Raw genomic sequence first — 16,955 nt, forward strand, 5'->3', positions numbered from 1 at the left:
TTATAAACAGCTAGAGTACACACTATATAAAAGGTAATATCTAAATTAAAAACGTCTGGTTTTTAAGAATGCATTAGTAAATGTTGAATTATGATTAATAAATTCTGTACAGGTATCTTTCCTTTTCAGTTCATGTTAATACATACACTAGCCAACATTAACTGATGGAACCTAAGTGTAAAGGGTGACCAAAAAACATCAAGGGAGCTTTTAATGAAATGTTTGCTTTGAGCGTCAAGTAATTGTTCTGTTTTCACTGTCAGAGCAAAGACCATCAAGAACACAGTGTCAGTGAATGTGGAGCTGACAGCAGAGCAGTGGAAGAAGAAATATGAGAAGGAGAAAGAGAAGAACAAGACGCTTAAAAACACCATCACCTGGCTGGAGAACGAGCTCAACCGCTGGAGGAATGGTAGTGCAATCACACACACACACACACACACACACACACACATACAGACTTGTTCCTATATCCTAGTGAGGATTCTCATAGAAATAATGATAGTTCTAAACCGTTTATACTCCTAAACCCAACCATCACAGTAAACAATCTGCATTTTCACATTTTCAAAACACTTCTGTGTGATTTATAAGCCATCAATTTTGGTTCCCAGGGTTAAACAAGTGTGCATTCAGGTTTAAGTCCCCATTAGGTGTAAAAACATGTACACACACTGGTTTGTTTTACTATCTTAGTGAGGACATTACATGGAATTCCATTGTTTTTATATCAGGTTAATGATAGAGTCTATGGTCAACCCCTAAACTCAACTCTCACAGAAGTGTAATTAGTACCATTAGATGCTAATAAAAACATGTTCTGGTTGATTTTTAAGCACTTTTAATTCGTAAGGACAAGTGAAATGTTCTCACTAGTGGGTCGTTTGGATATTTCGCTATGTACAGTAAGTGCAGACAATTGAGCCCTCAAAAGTATAGCTAAACCTGTACACACACACACACTTCATGCACATTCAGTTGTTTTCATTGCAAATTACACGCTATTATTACATTTGCATATTCATTGTATCCAGGTGAGAGCGTCCCTGTTGATGAGCAGTATGATAAGGAGAAGGCAAACGCAGATGTTCTGGCCCTGGATAATGTGGTGAATAATGATAAATTCACCTCAACTCCAAGCGTGCCCGGCCTCAAATTTACTGACGCTGAGCGTGAGAAGTGTGAGGCTGAGTTGGCCAAACTCTTCAAACAGCTGGACGACAAGGTGAGGCTTACTTTAACGATAATTGATGAACGAGTGAAGATTTTGGAGTAGTGATGCATCCAATCGATGTTCAAATCCGCATGATGTCCAGGGAAAATGTTTGATTGAGAATTTAGAAATATAAAACACTTTTCAAAACTAAGGATTATCAATAGAGCACAATATAAAATGTTTGACTTTTTGTTTTTTCCATACGGTATTAATTGTCATATTGCAGAGCCCAAGCGTGCACTAATAATTTGGCAACATAATATTTTACTCTAATCATGTTTTCATGTGGAAAAACACCAGCTGGTGATTTTACAATGTTAGACTTTAAGCTTCAGATCGATGTCATGCATGTTTATTATTTTCAGCTCCCTGTGAAACCGTATTTTAGACCTCTTAGACGGATGCTGAATGTGTTATTATTTAATTATGTAAAGAATAAAACATTCTGCTCATAATAACGTAAACAACCTGTAATTCTGCAGTAAAATCCTCATGTGTTCTCTGCTGTCTGTCTGTTTGTCTGTAGGATGATGAGATAAATCAGCAGTCTCAGCTGGCTGAGAAACTCAAACAGCAGATGTTGGATCAGGAGGAGGTGAGAGCCGAACATACAGCAGCATGTTTACACCATTTCCCATGATTAAAAATAATATACTGTCTTCTAATCAGCTGTGAATAGGCTGTCGGCAAGGTATTAAAAACTTTTATAATGTCTTAAATTTCTAAAAGAAATGTTTAGGCTGTAAAATGTTTTAAATTCACTGAACTATTGTCATGTAGGTCTTAAATCACTTTAAACAGGTCTTAATTTCCCTATATGTCCACATAAAGCTAATTAATCAGGCCATACACCTATTCAATCACTAGCAATTCCTCTCAAAATGTTTAACAAACATTTGCTTCATTACCTCTATATACCAATATGGTTTAATTATCTTCCTTTGAATAACATTTGTTTAGAAGTTCTCTCTGTACGGTATTGATACTGTAGCTACCTGGAGAGGATAGTGTCCTGGAAAGATTGTTGTGCATATATTATTTCATTATAGTTCTTAAAACTTGTCAATAATAATAATAAAAATAAATTGTTATCTCTTAAATTGTTAATGTTAAGAATGTGTATGTACACAACTAGAGTTGCTTGTTTTGAAAATGTATTTAAAATATATGGCTAGTAAAAATATATATACAGTTGAAGTCAGAATTATTAGCCCCCTTTAGATTTTTTTTTTTTTTTTGCTTTTTTTTAATATTTCCCAAATGATGTTTAACAGAGCAAGGAAATTTTCACAGTATGTCTGATAATATTTTTTCTTCTGGAGAAAGTCTTATTTGTTTTATTTCGGCTAGAATAAAAGCAGTTTTTAATTTTTTTAAAAACAATTTTGGGACAAAATTATTAGCCCCTTAAAGCTAATTTTTTTTTCGATAGTCTACAGAACAAACCATCGTTATACAATAACTTGCCTAACTACCCTAACCTGCCTAGTTCAGCTTATTAACCTAGTTAAGCCTTAAATGTCACTTTAAGCTGTAAAGAAGTGTCTTGAAAAATATCAAGTAAAATATTATTTACTGTCATCATGACAAAGATGAAATAAATCATTTATTAGAAATAGGTTTCTAAAACTATTATGCTTAGAAATGTGCTGAAACAATCTTCCTTCCATTAAACAAAAATTGACTTCAACTGTATATTTGAATTATTTTGTTGGGGCAAGTGATATTTTGTTCCACTAACCTTTAGGAAAAGAAATCTAGCATTTAGCCCTGTATAAATCTAAAATATAATTTATAATGGTCTTAAAAAAGAAGTGCATCAGCCTAAATTCTAATAAACGATCTACAAGCATAGATGAATACAATAACGAAAAAGATTAGCAAGAAATAAACAGTGTTTTTTTTTATTTTCTGAGGAGTCTCAACAAAATCAATCCTTATTAAAGTTACAAACATTACAATTTGCTTCGAAAATCCTCTTACAGTCACAGGCCTCAAAAATAAATCTTTGTATTGTAGCTGCTGGCCTCAACGAGACGGGACCATGATAACCTGCAGGCGGAGCTCACGCGTCTGCAGATGGAGAACGAGGCGTCTAAGGAGGAGGTGAAGGAGGTGCTGCAGGCCCTGGAGGAGCTGGCAGTCAACTACGACCAGAAGAGTCAGGAGGTGGAGGACAAAACCAAGGAGTTTGAGACCCTGAATGAAGAGCTTAACCAGAAATCCGTGAGCCAAATATTTTTTTATATAATAATATAACAGTAATAATTCAAAGCAAAATAGCATCAACAACTAACATAATAAATAGATACAATGTAATGTGCATATTAATGTATAAATAGATTGAATAATCTAGACAACACAATGTTTTAAAATGGATCGGATATGTAAAATGGCAAATGCAAGTCCTTAATGTTTGCGATTAATTTAAGCTATTGATTTGTTCATAATCATTCATTGTTTGTAGCATGGTGATAGTCTAAGAGTATTTGAACTGTGTAAATATAATGAATAATATATGCAAGTACAGGGTGGGCCATTTATGTGGATACACCTTAATAAAATGGGAATGGTTGGTAATATTAGTCCTATTTTTTATTCAATTTACATTAATATTTCAGAATACAATTGTAAACTATTGAATACTTTATTTTTTTTACCATTCGTGTCAGTACTAATATAGTGTATTAGTAACATATAATGTAAGTCACATAAATATAATGTTATTACATATTTGAAATTAGACATTTTTGTAACATTCTTTTGCTATTAACATCATAAAATAACTAAATATAATATCATATAATTAATACTAAATGCTAATAAATGCATTAAATAATAACAAATTGTTGAATTTATTGCCAATGCAGTGTTATATTCAAATGAACTTAAAATGAATGAGTAGTAGTTAATACTCATTCAATTCAACAACTTAATATCAATAATAATTAAAATATTATCTTTTATGTTGTTGTTAAATATAATTCTTATAATAAGTATATATAGTGCAATGCTATTTTAAACATGCAATCTGATTGCTAACCTTGGCTTTGTTGCTTCAGAGCGTTCTTGCATCAATTGAATCTGAGCTGCAGAAACTGAAGGAAATGACCAACCATCAGAAGAAGAGAGTCACTGAGATGATGTCATCGCTGCTGAAAGACCTGGCAGAGATCGGCATCGCTGTGGGCAGTAACGACATTAAGGTAACAAGACAAATAACCACAACCTTACATGACCTTCAGTGTTCATTTTATTCTTCATTTTTCATTTAATATTTGCCACTTCATCCTTGCATCCCACTTTAAGGTCCCTCAACACTTTGTCTTCATGTTTGTTTTTTTTAGCATGAGGGAGGAGGACTCATTGATGAAGAGTTCACCGTGGCCCGTCTCTACATCAGTAAGATGAAGTCGGAGGTCAAGACTCTGGTGAAGCGCAGCAAACAGCTGGAGAGCGCTCAGACTGAGAGCAACAAGAAGATGGATGAGAACGAGAAGGAGCTGGCAGCCTGTCAGCTCCGTATCTCTCAGGTAAACACAAGATTATTGGGTTAATAGAATAATTAATATAAAAACAATACTTTTTATCATTTACTTTTAATGCATTTTGAAGAGTACAACTATTATGAACACATTCTCCTCAAAATGATTTTACAATGCTGCTTCAGAGTCAGTGGTAATATTAAAAGTAGATGTTGGATTTATTTTATAGGCATGTAGTTTTAATATTAAACTTTTTTTAATATTTAGATTGAAGGATTGGATATTTAAGTTTAGAATCCTTTATTTTCTTTATTTTTTAGCATTTTTTACTTCAGAATATTTGTTTTGATTTGTTCTGCATTGACATTTATTTATTTTTAAATAGTTTGAATTATTAATGATATTTTTTATTATATTTTATACAATTAATTTTCTAGTTTAGATTTTTTATTTGATTATTATTTGTAGTTTTTACTTCATTTTTAATTTTAGCATCATATTTCTTACATTTATCATTTTTAAAATAATTTATTACTTCAGAATATTCATTTTATTTTGTTCTACATTTAAATGTTTTTTCTTTTTTTAATAATTTTAATGATTAACAATACATTAAATAATTTTTATGCATTTAATATTTTATTTTCAACTTGAATTTGTCTTAAATTTGAATTTTTATTTGTAATGTTTACTGTAGATTTTAAATATTAGTATCTAACGTTTTATAATTATTTTTGATTTTAACATTTAATTTTCTATAGTTTTGCCTTTTACTCATCCTATTTGTTGTTTTACATATTTTATATTTTTAGTCTTTACTATAGTTGAAATTTAAAGTATAAGATGGAGTAACATTTTTATCATTTTACATACATTTTACATTTAAAAGAGTTTGAATTTCTGCTACAAAGATTAACTTAACATGTTTACATGGGTTTTCTCTTAGCACAAATGGTTTTATTACATAGCAATGTATGACTGCAGCTCAATGGAAACACTAGAGGCTCTCCATTACAATAATAGCGACATTTAAAGGATGCATTTAGAAACCCTCTGAGATTTGTCTGCTTTTGTTTGCAGTACGAGGCGAAGATCAAGTCTCTATCAGAGTATCTGCAAAACATTGAACAGAAGAAGAGACAGCTGGAGGAAAACGTCGACTCTCTCAATGAGGAGCTGGTCAAACTTAGTGCCCAGGGTACACATACTCACACATGCTTTTCTTTTACTCCCATAAATGCTTTTTATTGGTCAATTGCTTTTACATGGAATTTTCTAGAATATTGTGGAGTTTTAAAAGGTCTATTCCAGACATTAAAAGTCAGGGAATTTTAGTTGTTGAATATCAGGGACATTTTTGTGTCATTTTTAGTTTTTACTTACTTCCCATTTATTAAAATGTACTTTTTAAGTACCCTGTTTTACATGTGGTTATAATAAGGCTTTTTTCACTGCTATTGTGTTCCTTTTCTCTCTTGACCTTGTAAGACTTTTATTAATTTACTTATTTTTAATAATTTGTGGCTTTATTTAAAAAATTTTTTTGCTCTGAAAATATACACAAGATTACACAATAGTAATTTTTGACCTCAAGGTCTGGCTATTTTTATATTCATTATAGGTCATAGAAAATCAGCTTTTTAGTCAAGGACTTTGACTTGAAGTAGAACCCATTCTTTTACTGCCCTCTTGTGGCGAAGGCTGCACTGGGCTGTTTTTGTGATGAATTGTATTTTATTTACTTTTTTTTTTTACAGAGAAAGTTCATGCCATGGAGAAAGAGAATGAGATACAAAGTGCTAATGAAGTCAAGGTGAGATTTGGCTATATCTTTTTTTTTTTTTAGATTATCTGTAGCTGAATCAGAAGAAAGGTTTGCATTGTTTTATAACAGAGATTGCACTTCATAATTTGTGTGTTTGTGATTGGACAGGCTGCAGTCGAGCAGCAGATCCAGAACCACAGAGAAGCTCATCAGAAACAGCTGAGCAGCCTGAGAGACGAGCTGGAGACCAAGGAGAAGCTCATCACTGAACTGCAGGAGTAAGACTCACTCACTCACTCACTCACTCACTCACTCACTCACTCAAACTTGTATCCATGGTTTACAGGAACACTCTATAGGTGTAATGTATTTTATAATGTAGTAACCACTTTAATAGAGTACAACTAGGTCATACCCATGTCATTATGCAACTTTTTCCTGTAAACCCAGGAGTAAGACACTCAGGCCCAATCCCAATTCTATTTTTGTTCCCGTTCCCCTTTTCCCTTACAAGGGGAAGGGCTTCAAAATGTACCCCTAAGAATTGGGACAGCACTACTGTACCTGCACATCTCATCATATGTCCTCGCGATTTCTTGCTTTATATGAGATCAGACGATCGCGACTGCTGGAGTGATTCCAGTTGTGCTATTTTTTGGTATTTATCTTTAGGAAATAATTGAAGGCATATATTATGTTATCATAACGATCTAATGTGGCAATTAGATTGTAATACTGTACATTTAACACAGTGGCCATAGTATACTCATCATTGTAAACACAAAAACAGCATTAACATTATAGCAGACATTGTAAAAAGCTCATTGATGGCCACTAGACTTTTCTCACAGGGTATTCCAGTGTCATTGAGTGTGAGAATGTTGTGGGACTGCTGTACAGGAGTTATGATTAGGGATTATAGATCACGAATAGATTGTGAAATTTAGTGTTTTTTTTTTTTGTTTTTTTTTTAAAGCATGACGGTAAAACATGAACGCGGTTATAAATATATTAAAACGTATGTTTGTTTGTTGTAAAAATTCGTAATAATGACAAAAAATACTAATTTGTGGATCTTTTTCCGGGTGCAGCTGTTGCCGGGGTATTCTGGGAATTTTTTCTTACTCCTTGGTTTTAAGTGTGGTCCTGAAAAGTCTTCGTTTGAAGGGGTGTATACCCCTTGCCCTTAGCCCTACACCTTCAAGCTAAAGAGAATTGGGATACCACTACCACTTCACGGGCATGCGCAAAACAAGGAAGGGCTAAGGGGTAGAATTGGGATTGGGACTCACTCACTCACTCACTCACTCACTCACTCACACACTTACTCACTCACTCACTCACTCACTCACACTTGTATACATGGTTACAGGAACACTTCATAGGCGTAATGCACTTTAGTAAGGTGGTTTCTACTTTATAAAATACAGTTAGGTCATACCCATGTCATTATGCATTTTCTTGTCCTTTTAAACCACATAAACATGTTCTCACACACACTCAAACTTGTTTACATGGTTTACAGGAATACTCCATAGGCATAATATGTAATTTATAAAGTAAAAAGCACCTTGTAAATCACCTTAATAGAATACATCTAGCTTGTACCAACCACATATAAGTATACAACCACACACTGAGACTTGTTTACATGGTTTGCAGGAACACTCCATAGTATTTTATAAAGTAGAAACCACCTTAATAGAGTCTAAACTAGGTCATATCCATGTTACTGAACAACTTCTTGTCCTGGTAAACCACATAACCATGAAGACTAACACACACTCAGACTTGTATACATGGTTTAAAGGAACACTCCATTGGCGTAATAAAGGAAAAACCACCTTGCAGTCCATCTTGATAGAGTACAGCTAGTGCATACCAATGCCATTAGACAACTTTGGGTCCCTCTAAACCACATAAACATGTACATACATGCACACTTGTATACATGGTTTACAAGAAAGCTCTATAAGCCTCCTTTTTACTGCACATGACAAACGACAGACCGGAAGTCGTTCATTTCCAATGGAGAGCAGTCCGGGAGTTGCGTTGAGTTCAGATCATCGCCGTATGCAGAAAATTCAGATCCGAATTGAGTTGCAGATCCGTTAAAATATTTTAACTCCTGCGACTCGAGTGTATGTGACCGGCTGACCGGATGTGATGTATTCCAGTGTTTTCCAAGCAGATCCGTGCACGCGAGATGAGAAATAGTAGTTTATTTGGTAATTTTTTTTATTATAAAAAGTCTATATTAAAAAAAAACTTTTCTGTTCAAAAATGTAAGTAAGAAAGTAATAAAAATATACAGTTGAAGTCAGAATTATTAGCCCCCCTAATTTATTAGACCACTTGTTTTTTTCCCCCCAATTTCTGTTTAGCGGAGAGAAGATTTTTTCAGCACATTTCTAAACATAATAGTTTTAATAATTAATTTTTAATAACTGATTTATTTTATCTAGACCATGATAACTGTAAATAATATTTTACTAGATATTTTTCAAGACAATTCTGTACAGCTTAAAGTGACATTTAAAGGCTTAACTAGGTTAATTAAGTTAACTAGGCAGGTTAGGGGAATTAGGCAAGTTATTGTATAACGTTGGTTTGTTCTGTAGATTATTGAGAAAAAATATAACTTAAAGGGGCTAATAATTTTCTCCCTAAAATGGTTCATAAAAAATTCAAAACTGCTTTTATTCTAGCCGAAATAAACAAATAAGACTTTCTCGAGAAAAAAAAAATATTATCAGACACACTGTAAAAATGTCCTTGCTCTGTTAAACATCATTTGGAAAATGTTTAAAAAAGAAAAAAAATCGAAGGGGGCTAATAATTCTGACTTCATCTGTATATTTTTAACGTTGTCTCCACATTCCCTCCAATATTTTAGGAGTCTATGAGTTTCTAGTATTCATTCATCCATTAAACTATGTAAACGCACAGAGAACAACGACCCTTGCTTTTGCACTCCTTTATTTCGGACACCGTGAGAATCAGCTTTTCCCCCGTGGTGCACGACAACACTGAAAATACTGTGCGGCTGCCACAAGGGGGCGTATTCCGACAGTCGTGTCCAAATGTTGTGTGCAGTGGAAAGGCGGCTTAGGCTTGTCTAATGTATTTTAATAAAGTAGAAACCGCCTTAATAGAGTACAACTAGGTCATACTCATGTCATTATGCAACTTCTTGTCCTTGTAAACCACATTACCATGGACAGACCACTCAAACACATTCAGAGTTGTATAGATGTTTTTTTTTATAAATTATAAACCACCTCAATAGAGTACAACTAGGTCATACTCAAATCGTTATATAACTTGTCCTTGTATACCACATGAACATGTAACCACACACACACATCTACAGATGGCTGTACAATAGATACATTTAATGTGGCGATGCATTTCAATACATCCCTCAAAATGGTCTATATCAGTGGATCTCAAACTTTTTTCACTAAGTACCACCTCAACAAAAAAAAAAGTCACTCCAAGTACCACCATAATGAGCAAAATTGAAAAACAGTAGGCCTAGTATAGAAGATATAGCACTGCACAGTTCAAAAAACAGGCAGATTAATTTCTATTATTAAGAATATTTCTTATTATCAGCCACTTTAAACATTATAAATAGTTTAAACATCAACACTGTACTGTGCTCATATGCAAAAAATAAACAAACAAAATAAAACGTTAACATTTAAATTGATATGTGCTTTTAAAAGTCCATTAAAAAGGGTAGGCTACTGTTCTTAACAAGTAAAAATATAGTAGCCTATTCATCAAAACCTGGAAATGTTGCTTGGACCTCATAAATATAGGCTATATGTCATCACGTTGATAGGGCTGTGCAATTAATCGAAAATCCGATTTCGATTTTAGCTTCAAACTATAATGAAAAAGCATTAATTGAGATAAACGATTATTGCATCATATACTGCCCCCCTTCCAGCTGTTGCTCCTAAAAGCGCGAAAGACCGCGTGCTTATGTGTGTGCGGCAAGCGCACACAGCCAAAAGCATGCGGCCAGGTCAGCATTCGCACACTGAAGCTGGAATTATACTTGCGCCTGGCGCCGCATCGCGCGCCTTCGCTGACCGCGCGTGCACCTCGCGAAACGGACGAGGCGCAGACATCTAAAGTCATCTTAATGTGAGCGCTTTAATGGTCAAATAGGTGTCAAAACGCAGTGTTTAGTGATTATTCATAATAACCCTCATTTGTGTAATAAACAAACGAGTTACGAGTTGAGGATCAAAAGACACGTGAAAGAGAAACCATCAAAGAGACAGCGCGCAATGTTGTTTTTATCATTAATCAAACAAAACGAGAAAATCCCTCTGCTCTTGACTGAAGGATTTTTGTAGCTAAAGTTTTATTCTTACAGTAAAAATGCTTAAAGCACAGCTTGTTTCATATTTTTATTCTATTGTATTTTTTTCCTTTGCAGGGAGGAAAATAACTGTATGTATACATTGAAGTCAGAACTATTAGCCCTCCTGAATATTAGCAATCTTTTTCCTGCCCAATTTCTGTTTAATGGAAAAAGTTTTTTTTTACTTATTTCTGAACATAATAGTTTTGATATATCATTTCTGATTACTGATTTCTTTTATCTTTGCTATGATGACAGTACATAATATTTTTTTAGATATTTTTCTAAATACAAGCATTCAGATTAAAGTGCAATTCAAAGACTTAATAAGGGTAATAAAGCAGTTCATTGTTTCTTCTGCAGACAGTCAAAAAATATATTGCTTAAGGGGGCTAATAATATTGACCTTAAAATGGGTTTCAAAATATTTAAACCTGCTTTTATTCTAGCTAAAATAAAACAAATAAGCCTAGAAGAAAAAATATTATAGGAAATACTGTTAAAATTCCTTGCTCTGTTAAACATTATTTGGGAAATATTTATTTTAAAAAAACATATTCCCATGAGCGCTAATAATTTTGACTTAAACAGTAATCATTTTAAATAATCGTGATTACAATTATGACCAAAATAATCGTGATTTATGATTTTTCCCAAAATCGAGCAGCCCTACACGTTGATATACAAATAATTTTTTGAACTTTATGTAGCATGTACAATATTACATATTTGATTCCTCCGCGTACCACTAGACGGAAGCTCACAAATCACTAGTTGAACAGGTACCACAGTTTGAGAACCACTGGCCTACATGTTGAAATATGACTAATGGCCTATTAGGAATGCACAAGTATGCAATCACTTGAATTGGGATATGCAGATGTAAATTTACTTACAAATAACCCTGAAATGTGTAAACAATTAAGTGTTAGCAATTGTGGTTAAGTTTTATTGTGTTGTTTCGTTTCTTTCACTTAACTTTAAGCTAAAATAGCTGAAATGAAAATATGATTAATTAAAGCCTGGATGGCACTTTGTCTGTAGGCAATGATTAAAGCAAAAAATGTTCAAATAAAATAACAATTTGTTATATTAAAGTTATAATAAAACTCTTTTTTTTTTCCTCGAGTTGAATGTTCAGACAGATTGAAATAAATTTCCTTTTAGTCACATTATGACAGGGGTGCTCAATCCTGTTCCTGGAGAGCCACCTTCCTGCAGATTTCAGTTGCTACCCATATCAAACACACCTGCCTATAATTATCAAGTGCTGTTCAGGTCCTAATTAATTGGTTCAGGTGTGTTTGATATGGGTAGCAACTGAAATCTGCAGGAAGGTAGATCTCCAGGAACCGGATTGAGCACCCCTGCATTACGGCCTATCAATATGCATCAATTAATTATAGCTTGACTAAACTAATATAATTCCATTACTCAATTTAATTTCTATGTTTAATATAAATTTCCCACACTTCTGTCGAAATACTATGGCTACAGTAAATCCATACACGGCTGCTAACAAATCTATGTTAAATAATCAAATAATTAATTAAATAAATAAAAATGATGTTTTTTTAGGTTAAATCACTTATTTTTTTTCTCTCTCTCTCTCTTTTTTTTAGTCAAAACCAGAAGATCATTTTGGAGCAGGAGCGCTTGAAGGTGGAGCATGAAAAACTCAAATCCACTGACCAGGAGAAGAGCCGCAAACTGCACGAGCTCACGTACGACACACACCGAATCAATGAAGATCTGAGTAGTTTGCAGGAGAAGAGTTTAGTAATGGTGTGTTAATGATTGAATCTGTTTTCAGGGTCATGCAGGACCGAAGGGAACAGGCCAGACAGGATCTCAAAGGCCTGGAGGAGACAGTGGTTGGTCTTCTGAAGTGTTTTATGTTTGTTTTATGTTTGTGTGTATATTTGCACTCTCTGATCACTCTCTCTTTTGCGTCCTCAGGCCAAAGAGCTGCAGACTCTTCATAATCTGAGGAAACTCTTTGTTCAGGATCTGGCAACACGAGTGAAGAAGGTACAATTGTTATGAATGCATTCTGCACAATGTGGATTTATTATGCTTATGTGTGCGGGAAAAAGTGGATTTATATGAGAGTGGGGGACATTTTCTTACTTTTTATGTGCCAATTTAATTGTTGGATGGGAAATATAGAACAGGATATTTCTTAATTTTTGGTTCTTTTTTTATTATTAGTTTCTTTTTATTTTTTATTTTGTACATTTCTAAAATAATTGTATACTTGTAATTTTACAATTATAATTTTACAATTTTAAGTTAATTATTAGTCTTTGAAATATTGACTTACTTTTAATTTACAATTTAGTTTCTCTATTTATGTTTTTTAATAGCCTTTTTAATTATTTACTTTTACTATTTAAAAAAATAGTCTATTTAATTTTTATATTTAATTTTTACAGAAGTTATATAATAAACAACATTTTTATGCAGTTTTACTTTTTTTATGTGCGAATTAACATTTGCATGGGAAATATAGAACAGTGAAAAAATATCATAATAATAATAATATTATTATTATTATTATTATTATTATTATTTAACATTTTTTATGTCCATTTCTGAAATTATGTTATACTTACAATTTTAAGAATTTCACTTAATCTTCTAAACATTATCTTTATAATTTAGATTTCTTTATTAACCTTTGAAATTGTTTACCTAGGTTTTTATGTTTTAGTTTATATTCTACGTTTATAATAAAAAATCTACAAATTCATAATAAATTATTAATAATAATTAGTTAATAATAAAATATTAAATTTTTCTGAAATATATTTAATTTTTGATATTTTTTTAAATTATCAGATAATAAATAAAATTTCTATACGTTTAAAAAATTTCTGTGCCAATTAATTGTTGGATGGAAAATATAGACCAGCGCCTGCTCCTTCATTTTACTTTTCTATTATTATTATTATTATTATTTTCTTTTTTGTACATTTCTAAAATAATTATATGCTTACAATTTTACAAATTTAATTAATTTTATTATTAATCTTTTACATATTAACTATCATTTAGCTTATATTGTATATTCTATTCTGTTTTATTTTTTGTTTTATTTTTTTATGATTTTCTTTAATTTCATTTTCATTTTATTTTTCCATTAATATTTAGATTTTTTTTATTAGCTTTTTAAATTACTTAGAATTAAAACTAAATAGTCTACATTACATGATAAAAATACATAGTCCATTTAATTTTTTATAAAATATGTTTAATCTTTTAAGTAATTGAATTTATCAGAAATAAATACAATTTTTGTCAATTATACATATAAAATTTCTTTAAATGAGAAATTCTTTAAAAATGTATGTTTTAAATTTAGTCGAATCTTCTGAGTGTGTGTTTATTTTATTTTATTATTGTTTTCATTACCGGGAGCTTTTACTTTGTCACAGCCATCAAAGCTAAAGGACTAGACATTATAAAACTCCAGTTATACAGTTATCGACCAGACAGGCCTTAATTATGATTATTTATTACAATGTTTTTCAGAGCGCTGAGATGGACTCGGACGACACTGGAGGCAGTGCAGCCCAAAAGCAGAAGATCTCATTCCTCGAGAACAACCTTGAACAGCTCACTAAAGTGCACAAGCAGGTAAACACAAAACATCAGTTACACATGCATTCTCTCACAACACACATGCTCACAGCGTGTTTCCTTCTCTGTGCAGCTGGTTCGGGATAACGCTGACCTGCGCTGTGAGCTGCCCAAGCTGGAAAAGCGTCTCCGGGCCACAGCGGAGCGAGTGAAGGCTCTGGAGTCTGCGCTTAAAGAGGCCAAAGAGAACGCAGCCCGCGACCGCAAACGCTACCAGCAGGAGGTGGACCGCATTAAAGAGGCCGTCAGAGCCAAAAACATGGCCCGTCGAGGACACTCCGCACAGATCGGTTAGCTCACACATACACAAACATGACCCATGGGCATTGGCTGATGATAACCTTTGATTTGGGCTGAATGTTTTTAACAGAGATCATCATTTCTAATTTAACATATTCTTTTTTTGTTTGTTTGTTTTATTTCTCAGGTACTATTATATCTTCTTTACATATTGTTTATGTTTTAGTTCATTTTGTTATAATCATTATAACTATTAGGATTTATTTAACCATTCAATTTTATTTGTTTATTGTCATGTGCACAGTAAGGAAACATGTTTCCCTGTACAATGAAAATCTTACTTTGCCATCCACTGTGAATTCATACACATAACATACCCATCATACACATATACACACAGAAGGGACAGAGGTATAACTATGAAATGTATATATTAATATCTATGAATGTAAAAATGTATAATATTGATAATACTTTACTATATCTAATAATTATAACATATAATAATATATGAGCAATATCACAGGTGTAGCAGTGCGATATGGCTGTATATCAGTACTGGTGGGAGGCGTTGCCTTAGCGTCCCACCAGTGCTGATATACAGCCATATTGCACTGCTACGAGTGTGATATTGCGTTTATACAACAGTTCAACGGCACAATCGTGTATATAAATAAGAAAATCAAACACGGAGAGTCTAAAAACCCTTTTTTTATTAGGAACTACTTTCTTCCGCCATTCATTCACATCTGCAGCTGATGTCAAAACAGCAGAAGCCGTTACTAATTCACCAACGTCACTTTAGAGCTAGTGTTTGAATGACTCTCTGTCTAAAGTGATGACAAAACTGCTGATTTTAGCTCACACTTTAAGATTATAAGGCTGAACTTATAGATTATAAGGCTGCCATCCATCTACAGAGATATCTCCTTACAGTGTTACAGTCTACAGTATTTCTCTGTTGCAATCGGGATTTCACAATAATTAACCCCGAAAATAACAACGAATTTACTAACGTTACCAGACTGCTGTTGTGATTGCGATAAGGAAAAACGCTAAACACTTGCGGACTTTGCTTATTTCAATATGCCAACACAAGACACATTCTTGATATTTGAGCAAATTGGTATAAATACAGCACTACAACATACAAAAGAGAGATCATCTTACCTGGCAACATGTCTCTGACAAGCCAGCAGACCGGGGGGAGAGGGTGTTCGGGGGTGAGGTTGAGAACAGGATGCAGTGGGTTTTGGGCGGCCGCTTCGATTGAGTACTGTACCAAAGTTGGCAACCTGAGGGTGTTTAGTTTACAGACTGTACCAAAGAGGGGGTGGGTGAAATTGCAAGAGTATTTGAGAAAGAAATAAAAACGGGATGTTTGTGGGAGACTGGTCTTAAATACGAGATACTTCCATGAAAAATGGAAGTGTTGGCAGGTGTGCTTACCAGTTTAATATTGATTTGATCTGTTGTAGTTACAAATCAGACTGTTAAATCTTCTAAGCGTAAGGGCTTTTTATGCGATTCTGTCGCCATCTTGTGGATAGAAAATGTCAACCGTCGCCGACGAGCTGTCTCTCAGAAATTGTTAATATTTTAAAATAGGCACTATTCTTGCAAATAAACTGCGTAGTTGCAATCTAAACAACTACATTCTCGACTAAAAGCCTCAAAAGTATATTTTGTTGTGTAACATGAGTAATATTTCGCAAACTGTAGAGTCTGCTTGTTGCTGGCTGTATGTGGGCGGAGTAAGTACTTATATTTAGGACTTTCATGGCGCTGAATATGCTAGGATATGAATTTCAAAGGTGTTTGATTTAAAATGAATGATGCTTTAAAACGTCCTTGAATCTTGTGTTTCTGAAAGTGTTAGAACCCTGAAACCAACTAATCATATTTCACCTTTTCACAGCCAAACCAATCAGACCAGGTCAGCCCCCTGTCGCCTCTCCCACTCACCCTAACGTCATCCGCTCAGGGGCAGGGCTCTTCCAGAACAACCAATCAGCAGGCATCCGTGGTGGAGGCGGAGTCAAACAGTAAAATTAGTAAGTAGAAGCATTTTACAAATCTAGGGTTGTCACGATACTGGAATTCAGTACCAATCGGAAAAGAAAGTTTAAAAACGTCCATTTCCCGCTAAAATTTGAGCTCTGTCAAAGAGCTTAGAGTCTCCAAGAGGCGACACTCAGTATAACGTTCCATTGCAACAGCAGTGCC

General features: G+C 33.5%; 1 protein-coding gene across 1 annotated transcript in view; it reads left to right on the forward strand.

Moving 5' to 3' along the window:
* kif5bb (kinesin family member 5B, b) overlaps positions 1 to 16,955 on the forward strand; it is a 49,892-nt gene that overhangs the window by 24,017 nt on the left and 8,920 nt on the right. The window contains exons 11-25 of the mRNA XM_002664019.7: positions 264 to 412; positions 1,035 to 1,225; positions 1,743 to 1,811; positions 3,236 to 3,442; positions 4,279 to 4,422; positions 4,564 to 4,749; positions 5,782 to 5,899; positions 6,459 to 6,514; positions 6,635 to 6,744; positions 12,470 to 12,571; positions 12,661 to 12,721; positions 12,807 to 12,878; positions 14,382 to 14,486; positions 14,563 to 14,779; positions 16,648 to 16,783. Of these exons, the coding sequence (XP_002664065.1) occupies positions 264 to 412; positions 1,035 to 1,225; positions 1,743 to 1,811; positions 3,236 to 3,442; positions 4,279 to 4,422; positions 4,564 to 4,749; positions 5,782 to 5,899; positions 6,459 to 6,514; positions 6,635 to 6,744; positions 12,470 to 12,571; positions 12,661 to 12,721; positions 12,807 to 12,878; positions 14,382 to 14,486; positions 14,563 to 14,779; positions 16,648 to 16,778 (1,918 nt within the window). The 3' untranslated portion in view covers positions 16,779 to 16,783. The remainder of the gene's footprint in view (positions 1 to 263; positions 413 to 1,034; positions 1,226 to 1,742; positions 1,812 to 3,235; positions 3,443 to 4,278; positions 4,423 to 4,563; positions 4,750 to 5,781; positions 5,900 to 6,458; positions 6,515 to 6,634; positions 6,745 to 12,469; positions 12,572 to 12,660; positions 12,722 to 12,806; positions 12,879 to 14,381; positions 14,487 to 14,562; positions 14,780 to 16,647; positions 16,784 to 16,955) is intronic.

Source organism: Danio rerio, chromosome 12 (genome assembly GCF_049306965.1).
Source record: "Danio rerio strain Tuebingen ecotype United States chromosome 12, GRCz12tu, whole genome shotgun sequence".
Taxonomy (NCBI): domain Eukaryota; kingdom Metazoa; phylum Chordata; class Actinopteri; order Cypriniformes; family Danionidae; genus Danio; species Danio rerio.